Source organism: Notothenia rossii (assembly GCF_949606895.1).
Source record: "Notothenia rossii genome assembly, chromosome: 3".
NCBI classification, from domain to species: domain Eukaryota; kingdom Metazoa; phylum Chordata; class Actinopteri; order Perciformes; family Nototheniidae; genus Notothenia; species Notothenia rossii.
Window position 1 is genome coordinate 71432431 of NC_136901.1, and position 16037 is coordinate 71448467.

Sequence of the window (16037 nt, forward strand, 5' to 3'; positions counted from 1 at the left end):
CACTTTCGTTTCTTCTCGGACCTCAAAATGTTCTCTATCTCCTCCAGTCAAGACAACAGTCAATATGGCGGAGGACTGGCACACTCAGGAGTTCATAGGTTAAAGATACTGCTGGCAATCCGGCTTCACTCCTATAGGGAGACTACAACTGAAACCTAATGCAAGCACTGAAGCCAGACACCGCCATCTTTGGTAAGGGCAATCCTCCCCTCCCACTTTCTTATGTGAATGAAAATACAATTTGACATATCCTCCCGCCTACATTAACTACGCAAACGATTGTTTTGGCGTTTTCAACATAATAAGACCATGTTATTCTATGTTACTAAAAGTATGCAAGTTAAATGTACACCGTCTGGTAAATGAAAAATATTTGAATAGTAAGATAATCAGATGGATTTAGGCAAATACACATTTGTTTTTTATACATCGGAAGAGGGGGAGAGTACAATTATACTAAGTGTAACAAAAGCATATGTAGCTAACAATGCAACTTTACAAAACTACGTTAGCTCTCAGACGGCCATCTTATATCATGTTTTTCTTTAGGTTTTAATATAATAGTGGAAAGAAAGTATAAGTTCATGCAAATATCAGTCAAGCACAAGTCAATATAGTCCGCCAAAATAATGAATGTTTGAAAAATAAAGGTGTTGTCAAACAGGAGGGGAGGGAGCTTTGACATGACGTTTTACGTTGACTGTAGATGCCTTCAATTGCTTTCGGACATATTATAATTGTAACCTTAAAACTTTATACAATGAAAAAGTAAATAAAAAGTCACCAATAATAAACTTTTTTCTCTTTTCTAACGAAAATGAGGCACCAGATGCCAATACTTTAGTTAAATGTTCCTCCTTGTCTCTATTATAGATCAACGTTGTGCCCTCCGGATATTTTTTTGACGTCAGTTTTACATGTCTGAGTTTACGCCGAACACGTGAACGCAGCACCAGTGTTTAGGCTCTATGGTCTCAACTGAGGACGTAGCACAGACACAGCTTCATCTCCTGACTGCCGACGCTTACGCCACAGTTGCTTGTTTACCAGAGATTTTGTTCTTTTAACAACAATTATAATGGAAGGAACCATTTGCAACATCCAGGTGCTTCTCCGGGCTGCTGAGTTTCTTGAGAGAAGAGAGCGAGGTAAGGTTTTTATGATAACTGTCAGTCTACAGGGGAGGAAGTTGGTTATTGTTAACCCAACGAAATGCATTTGAAGCTAAATGAACTATGCATGTAATGCAACACACAATATAGATAAAGAACAGAATGTTAGTGTTGCATAGCGTATATTTTTTCTGCAACAGGGGTAACATTAGGCGATCCATCCCATTACTCAGTGACCTACATATCGGTCTCATCATTGTACTCAAAGGCGCCAATCTGCTCCAGTTTGAAAAGGAATTAGAGCGGCGGTGAACGCTCTCTACTGTCAATGAAAGTGAGAAAGGGACCACGCTAAACTCAACGTTTCATTTCCTATTAAAACAATGTAAAATCTTATTTTGCATTTCTGCCTGTGAGGCTACAAAGAGTCGTTTTATAAAAGTGAAAGAGCGGTGTGATGGCGCCAAAAACAAAACGCCCAGCTGATGATGCTGTTGACAGCAGCTTTTGTCCTCCTTTTCTGACGATTTAGGAAGAGATTAGATATTATATGATCATTTATAGCACTAGGTTTCATTACCGATGATAATGGGATCACTTTAAGTATTTATACTTAACATCGTTACTATTTAATTTCAGACAGTTTTCTTACACCGTTGTGATGTTTTTTTTCCTGCACAGAGGCAGAACATGGATATGCTTCACTCCTTCCTCTCAGTCCAGATGACTCTGACAAGAGGAGCAAACAGAAGAACAGAAAGATATCTGCTGCTGGTGGAGGCAATAGGTGAATACCTTGCATAACAGACAACTGACAAAAAAGGGTGTGGTTATGCATTTGTAAACATGAACATATTTCATAGCTTAACAAAACTGTATTTTTCTGTACCTGCAGGTCAGTTCACAACGAGCTGGAAAAAAACAGGTATGGACTATTTTGTCATGAACAATAGATTATATCACAAGTGTATCAAAAAACAAACATTTATATTTAGGCCAAATGCAGAGGACAATCTTGAAAGGCCTGTTTTCACTTCCATGAAATAACATCTGTTGTGCTTTTTAGACGGGCTCAGCTGAGGCACCACCTAGAGGAGCTGAAGAAGCAAGTCCCCCTGTCATCTGACTCGATGAGGAACACCACACTCAACCTGCTGAGACGAGCCCAGCTGCACATAAAGGTACACAACACCATGACTCATAGAAGTCCTAGTTAAGAACATGATAATGGGACAGTTATTGTCCTGATATCATGGTGCATTTGCTAACAGTATTTGATAGATGTTTATACCTTCTAAAGTTGGGTCTACATATTTAGTCCCCTGCTCACTTTTCCGTCTCTTCTTTTTCAATTTCAGAAGCTGCAGGAGCAGGATGAGCGTGCGGAGCAGATGAAGGGCCGTCTGCGCTGGGAGCAGAGAGAGCTGCGGGTGCGGCTGGAGCAGCTGCAGAGAGGCTCCGAGAGGATGAGGAACGACAGTCATGGGTCAACTATGTCGTCTGAGAGGTCGGACTCTGACAGAGGTACGTACCAAGCCTCTCAACCAGGCGTAGTCACAGTAATGTGTAGCCTTTTATAGCTTGAAGTACAATTAAAAGTTTGGTTATATTGGATCATTATTCTGTCACATTCAAACCCCTGTGATTCTGCTCTAATGGGAATTAGAAATTCCAGCAGAGGATTTATAAAAAAAAAAGACGAAGAGAAACCTTTAAAAAAATAATATGTCCACAAATAATTTGCTGTCAAAACGTATTTGTTAATCATACATTAGTGTAGTCTACTCATTAATAAGTGTTTAGGATTTGGACATTTTGCATATTATGAATGAAACTAAATCAAAGGTAATCAATATTACAGGTTATCAACCTCAAGGAAAAGTATTGTGACGTTATTATTTGTATTTTGTTATTAACTTACATAAATCTTTCATCCAAATGATTGAAGCAAGAACCACAAAAACACAAGTTAACAAAATATTTTTGCATGTTCTTTTCCCACATTTCCATCGTGTTTTTTCTCTTTCACTAATGGAGTTGATGTTTTGTCGGTCCCTTTACAGAGGACGTGGAGGTGGACGTGGAAGGCATAGTGTTCGACTGTGTGGACTCTGACGGACTGAGCATTACGCACACTGATGCAGACCACTGTTACTCCAGCATGGACAAAGCCTGGCTATGACAGTAGTAACTCGTTTGACGTCAAGAAGAGGAGAAAAACATTCCAAAAACAAGCCAACGGAGGAAAATGTTACTGTACAACTGAACACTTTTTTTAAATGGAGTAACTTGTGACATTGTCTTTTTAAAATATGTCAGACTACAAGCTAAACAATAATGGTGTGAATGAGCTGTGTCCATTTTGCACTGAAAAGCATTTAAAATCACTGGGCAGGGATGGATGTAACCTTGCGCATATATATTTTCTGGCATTTCTTACCTTAGCCAAGCTGTGTCTGTAACTTAATGAATCAAAAAGCTCATTCATCTCTTAAGGGCGTATTCCTTAGCCTGTAAGGGCTTTTTAAAATCCAAATGAGGGCTTTTTATTCTAATCTCTTAACTTATTCTTTACTACAGTATGTCAACTGAATTCTGCCTTAAATCAGATTTGATGTCGTATACCATACAGCTTTCCTTTAGCACTAAGTTCCTTTTCTGTTATGTCGTGTGTAGCCCGCACTTAAGCATTAACTGTGCTATGATTTGTATTATCGTCTTATTATATAAATTCAGTCATGTCTTTTTTCCGTTGCACAAAACGTACACATTGCACTTGTTTTCAAAAGATTATGGGTATATTAAAATGAAAACAGTAATCTGAAATAAACTGGTCATATTTGCAGTTATATCTGGCAACTGGGGCACATATAAATGTGTTGTATTTGTACACAATCCAGTCTGATCAAGTGCAAGAATGTTGTTGCCCGTGTGAAGATGCATTGTGAGAGAGGCATTACGACAGTTTGTTATATTCACTGCTAAGATGAGCTGGAAGTGATCACGACTGTGATTGTGCATTTGTCGAAATAAAATACAAATTCGCCAGGCAGGTAATGTCAACTTGTAGTAATTATGCAATTGATGCTGTACAAATATGTATCATATTCTTTGCTATATATTTAATAACTGAAGGGGCTTGTTCACATCACTTTTGTATATGCAAGATGCCTTATTACCTTTTGTAATAGTATGTATGAATTCATCTATCTCTCCGCCCAGTAATATAATGTAGCATTTTTGAACTGGTGTAAGCTTTTTTTAATGAATAAATATTTTTCTTATTTATGTGACGTTTCATTTTTTACCTGGACTGATTGGTTTACAGTTATGAAACTCAACAGTTTGTAACATTGTACTTATGACCCTATAAGACAGTAATGCTGTTTGAAATGATGCAAACAGGCATTATGACGAGTTTCCGGACCTATTTGTTTACAGTGATTCTCAGAAATGATTTCTAATTATGACAGAGCAGCAAACTGAGTTTCAATGGATGTTTCCTTCTGCACGTTCTTTCTTGAGACAACAGGGCATGTTTGGTTTTTTCTTTGAGGGGAGTTTTTTTGAAGCTGTTAGCCTGTGGAAAAATGTAATCATAAAAATGACTCCGGAAAAGCTGCAGATAGTGCCATGAGAAATGAATGCAACTGATTATTTAATGTTGTTTTTATATGCAATAATTTAAGCTTTGTTAGTTCCAGGTTTAATATGTGCAATAAGTTAATTTCAATAAACATTGAACCAGTCCGGCCCTCGACTAGTACCAATGTTTTTATTTTGGCCCACTGTGTATTTGAGTTTGACACCCCTGCTTTATAACAAAGTAATGGTCGTTGTCACCTTTTTGCATTCGTTAAGCCTTTTGAGTACAATCTGAGTGATTTTCCTTGTTCTCTATAAAAAATATGTATATATAGTAATTGACAAGAAGTAATATTACAGGAAAATAAACATGATCTTAGTTGGATATTGCAACCCGATTGTATATGTCAGTATATCGAGGCACCACTTATTCAAAGACATCACAGCATGATGGTTACAAAGGAACAGTCCATTTATTGACAAGCTGATATTGAATCAACACAGTAAGAGTAAGTAAGAGCACAGTGTTGCACGGGTTGTATCATCACACCTAAACTGAATGCACAAAACAAGGTAACATGTTTGCCTTTGTACACGCATTTGAAATTCAGGCGAAGACACTGATGTCCCCTGCAACCACATATTCCCACAAGGGAGTATTTCTTATCAAGCTATGAATGCAAGCAATAAGGACCTTTCTCCAGTTAATGCACTTCAACTTGAAGTAATCAGGTTTAAGATGATTAAGGTGTGGTTAGGTGAACTAAACTAAATGAATAGATAACATGATTGTGGAGAAACATAAAACGTAAATTATACACATGAATTAGATCTTGTGGTATGCTATCTTAGCATGAGAACAAAAGCTGTTAATAATAAAAAGCTCTTAGAAAACAACATGACGTACTAACAGGAACAGAACAAAAAAGTAAACGTTGATGAAGGGCACAGAGGTTGAGCAAAGGTCTGATGAACGGCATCAAGGTTGGCGAAGTGCTATTATTGTTTTATGGCACCTGGAGCCATATTCAGCCGTTCCTCTGAGATCTCTATCTACGGTAAATACTGAGATGATCTGGTATCAAAAGTACAATATATTTTAGAAGGCTGGAACAGGCTCTTGAACCCAGCTCAGGCCCTTTTATGGTCCAACCACCATTCACGATGCTTCCTCATAGAGGTCAGGTGTCTACCCAATGACCCGGGATCAGTTTGTCTTACCCCAATGCTCAACTAAACAAAAGGGTATAGATAAATCTGTCCTAGTATCAGTGGAAAAGAACCGGTGATCGACACATCACACATACTGTTTCTTCTGAGCCTGGGAGGCCAGATCTTTGGCTTTCTCCTTAGCTGCCAGGGCCGTCTCTCTCGCTCGCTCCGTAGCCGTCTCTGTTAAGGTTCTTGATGGAGTTTCACCTAAAAAATAGGACATATAATATAATAAGGCTAAGGTATAGATATTCATGTAGCGCAGGAAAACCTACGATAACACTTCATTGTTCTGAATTGTGTAATAAAGAACCTTAATTACTAATGTGCACCGACTTTTAGATTTGTTGTGTGTCAATCACAGGGTTTTTGTCAACAATACTCCACGAATGCCGATACATTTTAAATATCAAACTATAATGTAATCCTCATGTATTCAAGCCCTTAACTTTGGAATGACTAAACTGTCGCAGTAGAGACTGATATTGTGCATTTTTGTTATTTTAACACATAAAACTGTCTTCTTACAAATTGATCTTGACAAATATCCAATGAGTGAATAGCCTTGATTTGTTAACAGTTTTTAAATGAACAATTAGTTTGACAAGTATGGCCCCATTACATCCAAACTAAATATATACACTTTTTAATAAAAAGTTCTATGACATGGATTTAAAGAGCAGGAAAGCTATACCCAAATGGCCAGTTCTTAGACTTGACTGATAAGATTGCTTAAAGAGCATAATCCAGTTTTTATTTTACTCAAAGTTTCCATCTTTTACTTTACATCTGTTAAACTGAATCTTAACAAAATACCTAGCATCAGAGCACTTGTACCTCTTAATTATTCCTTTTCATTGCAGATATTGTGAATTGTCGTTGCAGGAAAATAACAGGTGTTTCCAAAAATAATTAGCGATGCTTTTATTCATGCGGCTAATGCATTGTATTATAACTGACAACTTACCATGCATTTTGGCCAACACGTATTCAAAGCCCTTCATGGTCTTTGTTACACTGTTCTTGAACCTTCTAAGACCAAATTCCTGGAAAGAGAACACAGTCAGCCAACACTTAAAAAGCACTTTGACATAAGTCTTGTGTCAACAACCTACACCTCATACCGGCACACGTACTACCATGTCTGAAAATAATTAAAGGTCCCATGTCATGGCCATTTCTACTGATCATAATTCCATTGTTGAGGTATACTAGAATAGATTTAATAATTAATTTAAAAAAAATGCAATTTTCCAAACTCACATTGGTTTCTCATATAGCATCTCTGTATAGTATGTGTATTCACTCTCTGTCCTACACGGCTTGTTGGAGCTCCTGCCCCCCCCCTCCCTCCCTGTGAGCCCACTGTGCTCTGATTGGTCAGCTCGCCCACTCCGTTCTGATGAGTCCACCACCGTTACAGCGGAACATCAGTGATTATGTGTTACAATGGCATTAGCAACCAGAAAGGGACACCAGTAAGGACAAACAGATGAGAATGCTGCGTGGGGTCTGGGTGCCGTGTTGGCGGGACGTTGCGCGGCTCGCTGCTGCGAGGAGCGGACAGTGTGAGCTGGGTTCATTTCCTGCTTGCTGCGTGGGGTCTGCGAGACAGCGAGACATCGCGAATGGGCGCGGGAAGGGGGGGATGCTGAGGGGGCTGCAGAACCCCCATCTGCGAGGCTCCACTACTTAACTCTGTGATAAATCAATCAGGAACCTAAGTAGTTTCAGACAGCTTCAGCTGCTCAACTTGTACATCTGAACACTATGTGTTATGTTACCTAATGAAAAGTTAGATGGGTTAGTCTTCCTTTCAGACCCCCTCAGCACTTTCCCTGATCTGTTTACTCTACTGACCTGAACAGCTCTTGAGAGCCCATAGATGGTGGTAGAGATCCAAGCTTCTCTCTTTATCTCAGTGCAGCTGCCATTTTCAGGGTTAATATAGTACTTGCACCGCTCTTCAACCGACTGTAACAGAGAGAAAAACAAAAACAAATGATCACGAGGCTGTTGTTACTTTGTGCCATGCTGAGTGAAAGCAAACATTGTGGTACCATGAGTCGAGCGTGGCTGATGTTCCATGTGAGGGTGGTCATGGTCCTTTTCTGAGGGTCCACAATAGAGTCCTCGATGATATATGCCGAGCTGGACATTTGCTTTGGAAGGTAGGGCTCCATCCAGCGAGGTGCTCGGCTTGTTTTGGTCAAGAGACGTCTGGAAACGAGGCAGTTTGTTGGAGTAACCTCTCGGAAAATAATGTCTTCAGTCAAAACATGGTTACTGTGGGAGAGAAGGAGAAGATAAGGATCACAACAATACAAAACCTCTGTGGGCTTATAATAAAGTATATTTTTCTTCAATTAAATAATATTGTTTAATCTATGCAAGCACATATATGAAAATAAGTAACCTAAAGGAATGCAAATATCATACACCAATCACTCAGTATTTTACTCACTGTAAAATAGCAACATCCTAATATAGAAATGCTCCATTACAGGTCAAAGTCTAAAATTAATCATCTTACTTTAGCAGAAGTTCTGAATTATGTGCATACAGAAGGACTTAACGTGTTAAAGATGACATTTCTCATCAGGTGACAGAATTATGTTATATCACATCACAGAATTACATATTTTATCTAATAATCAATGTGCAAAAACATAAGAAACAAGCATCTGAACTGTAGTGGATTCAAAGTGTTAAGTAATCTAAAATACTAGTGAAGTACCTAAATCCTATACCTAAGAACACTGCTAGATTAAATACACTTCAGTTACTTTTCACCACTTTGAGTATAGAAATGTAGACACATAATCCCAACCCTTCATGCTTTGCAATTTGGAGAGATCAGAGTATGCAAGGAGCAGAGGAAACACTGAATTCAGACTCTTATCACTCACCTGTAAGGGTTGGGATATCTTTGCCAGAAAGCAACACAGACTTGGTCCCAGCTGCTTTTGAGCATACCTGCGCAGCAGTAATACTTCACCATGGTGCCGTGTGTTTACTGTGGCCCCGCTGTGGAGACACAGAATACAGCCTGTGAGTTTCATACGTTTATGTAACTAGCTTTCCAACAACAGTGCAGGACGCAGCTCAGGTAAATACAACGGGAGGCCGGAATTCACTGGACAGCAGATTCGAAGATTCGGGAACATTTGTGTTTGTTTTAACCAATTGACCATTAATGTAGACAAGGTCATATTAAACTAAATAAAAAAGTGTTATTGTATTACATAGGTTTGTTTAAATGTTTTACATCTGTTATACATCCCACCGTTAGCAGAGACACACGTTTTCCAGAACTTTTCAGACTACATGACAGCTGTCTTTCAAATAATACTTCTTAAATACCACACTGAAACTGCTCAAAATAAGCCTTGGGCGACCATCATGAGCACAAACAAATGAATATGAAAACAGTGAGTAGCTAAAATCAGATATAAAGTATGTCACATTTGTCACGTCCGCACTGCAAAGCTTCCTAGTTAGCATGAGCTAGCCTAGCATGAAGCAGTCTCTATGAATGAATGGCAAAGACATTGATTTCATTAATCGACATTCAAAAAGTAAATTGTTGCTTTCATTCCTATAGTCAAAGGTGGGTTACCTGTAAGGCGACAACATTCAAAAGTTGGGTATTTTCATGTTATACTCCTGTCGGCATGGATTTCACCGTGCAGCCACCGACAAATCATGTGAAACTGGAGAGAAGGTCAAACGAAGACGACATATCCGGTAGGTGGTGACGATGCAATATCCAGTTTGAACACTAGAGGGAAGCAGGTAACCGTGCAAAATGCACTACAGCGTGAGAAAGGATTTGTTACCTGAAATGTAGATTTTGATCGGAATCTTGGGGTCAAATATCATGTAATTTTTCCCCAAAACTTAAAAGTGGCATCCGTACAATCTCCCTTCAACTCAAATATTTAATGCTATGGTTAAAAGGACAGTTCTCCCTTCAAACAAAAAAATGCATAGCTACATTAAAACAATCTAGATTGATAAATAACTCTACAGGGAAACGGAAACTGTGTATTTTGGGTGAACTATCTTTTTAATATGAACATGTCTTGCTATTTCTGGAGATATATGCTCTTCAGCATGCTATACTTTAGGACAGATGCATAATCTCTTACGCATATTAAAACCACCCCTGAATACATCTCCAGACTGCAGCCAAATCTTCACAACGGTTCTTCAACGGTTTGATGCCAAGGGTGTAAGCTCAGTATTTGTATTTGCAAGTAGTCTCGATTAAGGCTAAGAATTTCTATAATTATCTACAGTACATAAATAAAAAACATAGGCTAAACTAGGGCATTAGTAATGTGGGTGTCAAGAACCAGCAGTACAAAATCAATACATGTTTTCTTTAATGAAATGAATCACACTGCAGCTGGGTGTTAAATACTACAACAAATACTTTATTTGATGTTATTTGGACCCACTAATTCTTTTTATTTTTCAAAAGGAAGTCTGAATGTTTTGTGCAGGACTTTGATTCATTTAAATTATTTCTGCAAATGCTTATTTTTTCCCTCTCTGTGTGGACTGTCTTCCCACCTATATATGGATTTTCTTTGCTGTCGTTCATGGAAAGTTGATCCCTCCTATATTACCGTATGGAGGGTGTATACCCCACGGCACAGAACCCGAGAGTAATCCATGTATGGTAGCTGTGTTGAAAACATTTCAGAATATGCCACTATTTTGAGTTTTATATTCGACTTTCTTAACTTAATCCTCTCATCCAAACTTTTCTTAATTTAAACCCATATCATTTCTTCTCCTGATGAGTCATGTATACAGCGGGTGTTCATATCAGAGGCAGTGTGGTTGATTAATGTTCTTGTGTTTATTATTAACAGACCACCACAAAGGTCACTTGAGCAGCGTGTAGAATGTATAATTGCATGATTTTTCTTCATCCAAATCCCTTTTTCTACATATCCTCAAAGCAGCTGCACACATGTGACGAAAATACCAAAAAGTCCCACTTCACGCAGTTCAGTGGTTTTCGATCTTATTCCTTTGGAGACAGCTGGTTCGTCTAATCGAGAACAGCTGGTTGCCAGGTGAACACAATTAACTTCCTGGTTGGACAGATCAACACTTCCTCTGGATGGACATGGGCGGAAATTGAATGTTACTCTACAAGGACTTTTGAGTGAATCCATAATGCAGCATATGTGAAACTCAACAAATAGAAGAACGAGTGAGAAAAACAAACTTGTTCACAATATTAACCTTTTTCCCTTCAGTAGGTATGGACACAATAATAGCTTCAGGCAATGTTTGCAATGGAATGCATTATTAATTGGACATAACTTATCAACAACAGCTCTGCAGTTACAGGAGACACATATTATATTGTACGTAGTTTTCTAACAGCCTAGTAAACATCCGAATCACGTATTTGAACAGGTTAGACAGATGTGTTTGAACTAGTACCATTCACAAAGGAAAGAAAGGCCTTACATAAAGCAATTTGCATGCAAAGCTCCGAGCCCTCTCTAGTCCCAGATATACTCATAATCAATTCAAGTCAAAAGGCTGCTTTTCAACCACAAGCACCACAAACCGGAGGTGCGTTAAATGTGCTCAGTCACATCCTACAGGCATTTTAAATTGTGCTAATCTCAAACAGCAGTTGGAGGATGTCCACCATTACGGCCATTCAGAGTCAGCCTTCTTAAGGAGCGTGTCCTGAAGGAGCCTTCGGGGTGGAAAGCATCTGGCTTATCCTCACAACGAAACACCATTAGGAAGCCATTCCTGTAGTTTTTATTCATCCACCCGTACAGGACAGGATTGGCAAAAGTTGAACCCATAGCAATGATATGGAACACTGTGTATATGAGTTTGTACTCCTTAAACCTGAGCACCAGGTCTAGATCACTGGCCAGCTGAAACACGTGGAATGGCAGCCAGCAAATAGCAAACACCACCACCACCAGCGCCAACATCTTGGTGGTCTTTTTGCGGCGGTTGATGCTGTCACTACGGGTGGACGGGCTGATATGGTTCTTCAGTTTGACCCAGATGCAGATGTAAGCATAGCTGATGATGGCTAAGGGAAGGATGTACTGCAGGAGCAGCATTGAGAGGCTGTAGATGACCCCGTCCCTGCTGGTCCCGTGGGGCCACTTCTCAGAGCAGACGGAGATACGCAGGTTGATGGAAGGGATCTCTTCATGGCGGTACTCTCTGAAGATGGCCAGGGGCGCTGCCAGGATTGCTGACATAGTCCAGGTGAGTGTCATGATGAGAAAGCTGGAATGCCATGTAAGGCGCCGGCCAAGGTGGAAGACGATGCAGCGGTATCGCTCGAGAGCGATGACAGTGAGGGTCAGGATGGATACATGCACACTCAGGGCCTGGGCAAACGGCACCATGTGGCACAACACAGCCCCAAACTTCCACTCATCCAGCAGAGTGTAAACCAGAGTGAAGGGCAGGCAGAGGGTGTCCACCAGGAGGTCTGCTAGGGCCAGGTTTGCTATGAAGAAGTTGGTCACTGTTCGCATGTTTCTGTAGCGAATGATCATGTAGATGACAAGAGCATTTCCCATAAGCCCTAGCATAATGATTAGGGAATATGCTGCGATCAGGGTGATCTGGACTCCAATGTGCTTGGTGATGTCTGTGTGGAAACCTGGTGTGTGTAAACCCATGCTGTTGTTGAGAAGAAACCAGGGATCTGTTTCACCAGCCTCCCCTTCGCTCGTGCTGTTGGATGTGTCTGGAGGGCTCATTCTGTCGTCAGATGATAGATTTAGGCTGTGCAGACACCTGAGGAGAGGAAAACCCATTAAATGTAATTATTGACACAATCTAGCCTTTAATAATAAGCCTTTGAAAATAATATGTCAAATGTAAAAAAAGGCCTGAGCTATGAGGTAATTATTTTATTTCCAACATTTGCTCTCCAATTTAGAATTCCAAATGTTTTTTGTCACTGCAAATATCGCTTTAGGATACACATGTCTTCCTATGTGCCCCCCTCTGTGCAGATGTCCCAAACAACAAGTATGACTTTCTGAAGCAGTAACATGATCCCTCATTGGCTGCCACTTACCAAAAGACTAAGAGTTCCTCTCATTTTTGCCTGAAAAAGCCGGATGTACCTTGCTGTGAAATGCTCCCAGGGTTTCTACGGTGCTGCCGTGCTGTTTTTGTTATCTACTTAATGACTCCTCGAATATTCTCTTCTTCTCTTTATGTTGTACGATACTTCCAGTCATTCAAATGTATTTTCAGGGTCTACATCTCACCTGCTAGAGCTTTGACAAACCCCAACCTCTAATGTTGATAAGTATGTAAATGTAGCTTGTAAATATGTTGTATGATGTCCTTTATTGTTTTATGTTTCATGTGGAACCTAATTGCTGCAGGTCTCCCTTGAAAAAGAGATCTATGATCTCAAGGGACAATCTGGATAAATAAAGGTTTGAAATGAAATGAAATGCAACCTGACAAAAAGATCACATACCGAACCGTTTCATTATTATTTTCATATTACCTGGAAAGGGTATGCATTGTAAATGTCTCACGGTTATTAAAACCGTTTTGTAATTAAATAAAAAACAATTAAATGCCAAAATAGGAGATATGATAATTCTCTAATGCATGCAGCCTAATAGAACAATTAAACAGCTTTTCATTAGGAAGTGGACATTCTGAATAAGCTAAGAAAAATAGAAGGAAATGGCTCTCTTTGTACACATGTGTGCCTCCCATAATAATGCTAACTAGATCTATTGCATCCACCATGGCCTGGGTACAAGTATTGTTTTTTTTACAGCTCACTGTTTCTCCAAGGGAGAGACACCTGTGCCATGATAAAGGCTAAAGGAAGATGATGAAGGAAGCAATGTGATCAGAAGATGTCAGTCAAAGCTACATCATTAGAGCTGCCGACTGCCTTCAGACTCAGTCGGCAGCTCATAAAGGGAATACTGTGTGGTAATTACTTGCATAGAGGTCCTTGCTGACCCATGTTAGACAGCCGTATTTTAGTATAAAAGATATTCTTTCTCTTCAGTACTTTCTATAGTTGATTATGTTGTCATTACTGTCCATTTACCTGCAAGAGACTTGAGAGCTCCATGCTGAATACAGACAGAACATTTTGTGATGGCATGTGTTAAAACTAGTCTCAATTTTGACTCTTGACTGCTAAATTGCTGCATCCTCATTAACCAAATAAAGGCTTTTTACATTTAGTGACATTAGAATTGGCCAGAGGCTTTCAACAAATCTAAATGACTTTGATATAACTGTTCAAAACGGAACACTTTTTAAGATTGTGAGTGCTCATATGCCTAATTCAACACATTTAGAAGCTAACAGTTTTCAAGTTATTTCTAATGGAAACACAGAGACAAACAGAACAACAGTGAGAGGTTTCTTTGGTGACAGACATTTTTTTGTTGCTCTGGAGATTTTGTAGCATATTGTTTGACACACTTTTAGACACATTTTGCCTTTTCAGTATTGTATTCACAAATAAGAATTTCATCAAGGACAATAGAGAGTAAATCCTTTTTGGCTGTATTGTTGGGTTAATCTATTGTCATATTTGAGGTAAAGCACTTGATAAATACAATGTATTATTATTATTATTATTATTATTTTAGAAGCTACATTAATCAAATGGTCCTCTCTGCAATTGTCTTCAAGGTGAATATACACACACACACACACACACACACACACACACACACACACACACACACACACACACACACACACACACACACACACACACACTAATGTGTGTAATGAGTCTCAATCTATTAGGGACCACGTATATTTAATGACAACTAGGCCTACAGTGTGCAGTGCCAATGAGCCTAAAATCATACACCTGTCTTCTATCCGCGGAGCAGACAGTCACACACCAGCCGGCAGCAGGGATTTAACATAGAGACTGCAGGCGACATGTGCACTTCACAATTCATCGGGAATCTGTCAAACCACCCTTTCTGATCAGCGAAGGTTATACATGACTTTAACAAAGCTCGTGGCACTGAGTAACGTTTTATGATACACCTGCTGGAGCAATTCAACTGAATGTTATATTATACTGAATTATACGCACTGCCATGACATTCTAATGAGATATTTAATGTCCCAATCAAATATAATTGATGTCGTGCGTAATTTGTCGCCATTTGTTTAACTTACTGAATAGTGCGCATTCAAATATCTCCAAGTGAGCTCTCGAAGCTTTTTCCACCGACTGGACAGCTGCAAATCGTTTGCCTTCAACACCAATGATCACCTGTGGTACGCAATTTGGACACTTGTTCCTTTTGAAATGTTCCTCTCATATCCAAATTACGCACATATAACAGTTTTAGCAACTAACGCTGAGCAGAATAACAGAGAATGTAATATCTATTTCCTCAGGGATACATTTTTTTCAATAAAGCAACCACGGAACACACATTTAAAGTCAAAATAAGCGCTATCCACGTAGTTATGCACTCACCTTTTCTCCTATATCTCCCTTAACAGACGAGTCTTCACTCCAAAGTGGCGTGAAACAAGGGGGAAAATCCCGAAGCTCCTCCCAAACTGTAGCTCCTAGTGCGCATCTTGTGGCTCGACAGTGCGTTCCTGAGGCAGGTCTACAGGACACAGACAGTGTCAGCGTCCACATCAGTGCCAGGGACTGTCACCGGAGACCTGCACTTTGCAGATCACATATTTAAACGAGGGCTCTTTGTGATTTCATTTCCAGTGCACAGTAGAATATACAGAATAAATGTAATTCAATATCACAGAATGTCCTTTAAAGAGCCAACTCACAAGAGTAACGTCACTGATTTATTGCACTTTCCTGTTTTATCTGCATTTATCATTCACTTTATTTCCAGGCAGGCTTAACACTTGTTGTATTCGTATTCATACAACTTTGAATGAACTTTGGAACAATTCACGATTGTAAAGCAAATCCTCATATATTGCTTTATTTGGCATCATGTCACAACTGATGTAATTTCAGCAATAACATGAGCATATAACTGAGGTGTTGTGTTGTTGTGCAACATGCCCTACTTGCATGCTTTATTTGATTCCCTGGAAAAACACACATCTCTCAAAAAA

The 16037-nt window shown here is 39.4% G+C and overlaps 3 protein-coding genes across 5 annotated transcripts; 1 reads left to right on the plus strand and 2 right to left on the minus strand.

Annotated features, from left to right (window-relative positions):
• Positions 1 to 51: 51 nt before the first annotated feature.
• mxd3 (MAX dimerization protein 3) lies at positions 52 to 4400 on the plus strand. 2 transcript variants are annotated; one of them, XM_079669123.1, is made up of 7 exons: positions 52 to 192; positions 874 to 1148; positions 1794 to 1899; positions 2008 to 2037; positions 2179 to 2293; positions 2471 to 2636; positions 3176 to 4400. In XM_079669123.1, the coding sequence occupies exons 2-7, from the start codon at positions 1079 to 1081 to the stop codon at positions 3292 to 3294; spliced, it is 606 nt and encodes a 201-aa protein (XP_079525249.1). In that variant the 5' UTR covers positions 52 to 192; positions 874 to 1078; the 3' UTR covers positions 3295 to 4400. The 2 variants fall into 2 exon arrangements, with proteins under 2 accessions (XP_079525249.1, XP_079525250.1); XM_079669124.1 differs by lacking the exon at positions 874 to 1148 and having other exon boundaries at positions 54 to 192.
• Positions 4401 to 5147: 747 nt separating this feature from the next.
• Positions 5148 to 9688, minus strand: prelid1a (PRELI domain containing 1a). Its single transcript, XM_079669122.1, has 6 exons — positions 9529 to 9688; positions 8819 to 8936; positions 7970 to 8195; positions 7770 to 7883; positions 6877 to 6955; positions 5148 to 6116 (listed from the first exon to the last, which is right to left on the minus strand). Exons 2-6 carry the CDS (start codon positions 8908 to 8910, stop codon positions 5995 to 5997), a joined length of 633 nt encoding a protein of 210 aa, XP_079525248.1. The 5' UTR covers positions 8911 to 8936; positions 9529 to 9688; the 3' UTR covers positions 5148 to 5994.
• Positions 9689 to 10279: 591 nt separating this feature from the next.
• On the minus strand, positions 10280 to 15808 carry npy7r (neuropeptide Y receptor Y7). Of its 2 annotated transcripts, none has more exons than XM_079669110.1 (2): positions 15421 to 15808; positions 10280 to 12716 (listed from the first exon to the last, which is right to left on the minus strand). In XM_079669110.1, the coding sequence occupies exon 2, from the start codon at positions 12677 to 12679 to the stop codon at positions 11564 to 11566; it is 1116 nt and encodes a 371-aa protein (XP_079525236.1). In that variant the 5' UTR covers positions 12680 to 12716; positions 15421 to 15808; the 3' UTR covers positions 10280 to 11563. The 2 variants fall into 2 exon arrangements, with proteins under 2 accessions (XP_079525236.1, XP_079525235.1); XM_079669109.1 differs by lacking the exon at positions 15421 to 15808 and adding an exon at positions 15114 to 15363.
• Positions 15809 to 16037: the final 229 nt, after the last annotated feature.

Excerpts from the sequence above, each read along its gene's own strand:
- mxd3 (XM_079669123.1), top strand. The coding sequence starts at position 1,079 with ATGGAAGGAACCATTTGCAACATCCAGGTGCTTCTCCGGGCTGCTGAG. Across the intron at positions 1,149-1,793 it reads TCTTGAGAGAAGAGAGCGAG|AGGCAGAACATGGATATGCT; the intron begins GTAAGGTTTTTA and ends TTTCCTGCACAG. Across the intron at positions 1,900-2,007 it reads GCTGCTGGTGGAGGCAATAG|GTCAGTTCACAACGAGCTGG; the intron begins GTGAATACCTTG and ends CTGTACCTGCAG.
- prelid1a (XM_079669122.1), bottom strand. The coding sequence starts at position 8,910 with ATGGTGAAGTATTACTGCTGCGCAGGTATGCTCAAAAGCAGCTGGGAC. Across the intron at positions 7,884-7,969 it reads TCAGCCACGCTCGACTCATG|TCGGTTGAAGAGCGGTGCAA; the intron begins GTACCACAATGT and ends TCTCTGTTACAG. Across the intron at positions 6,117-6,876 it reads CGTGTTGGCCAAAATGCATG|GTGAAACTCCATCAAGAACC; the intron begins GTAAGTTGTCAG and ends CCTATTTTTTAG.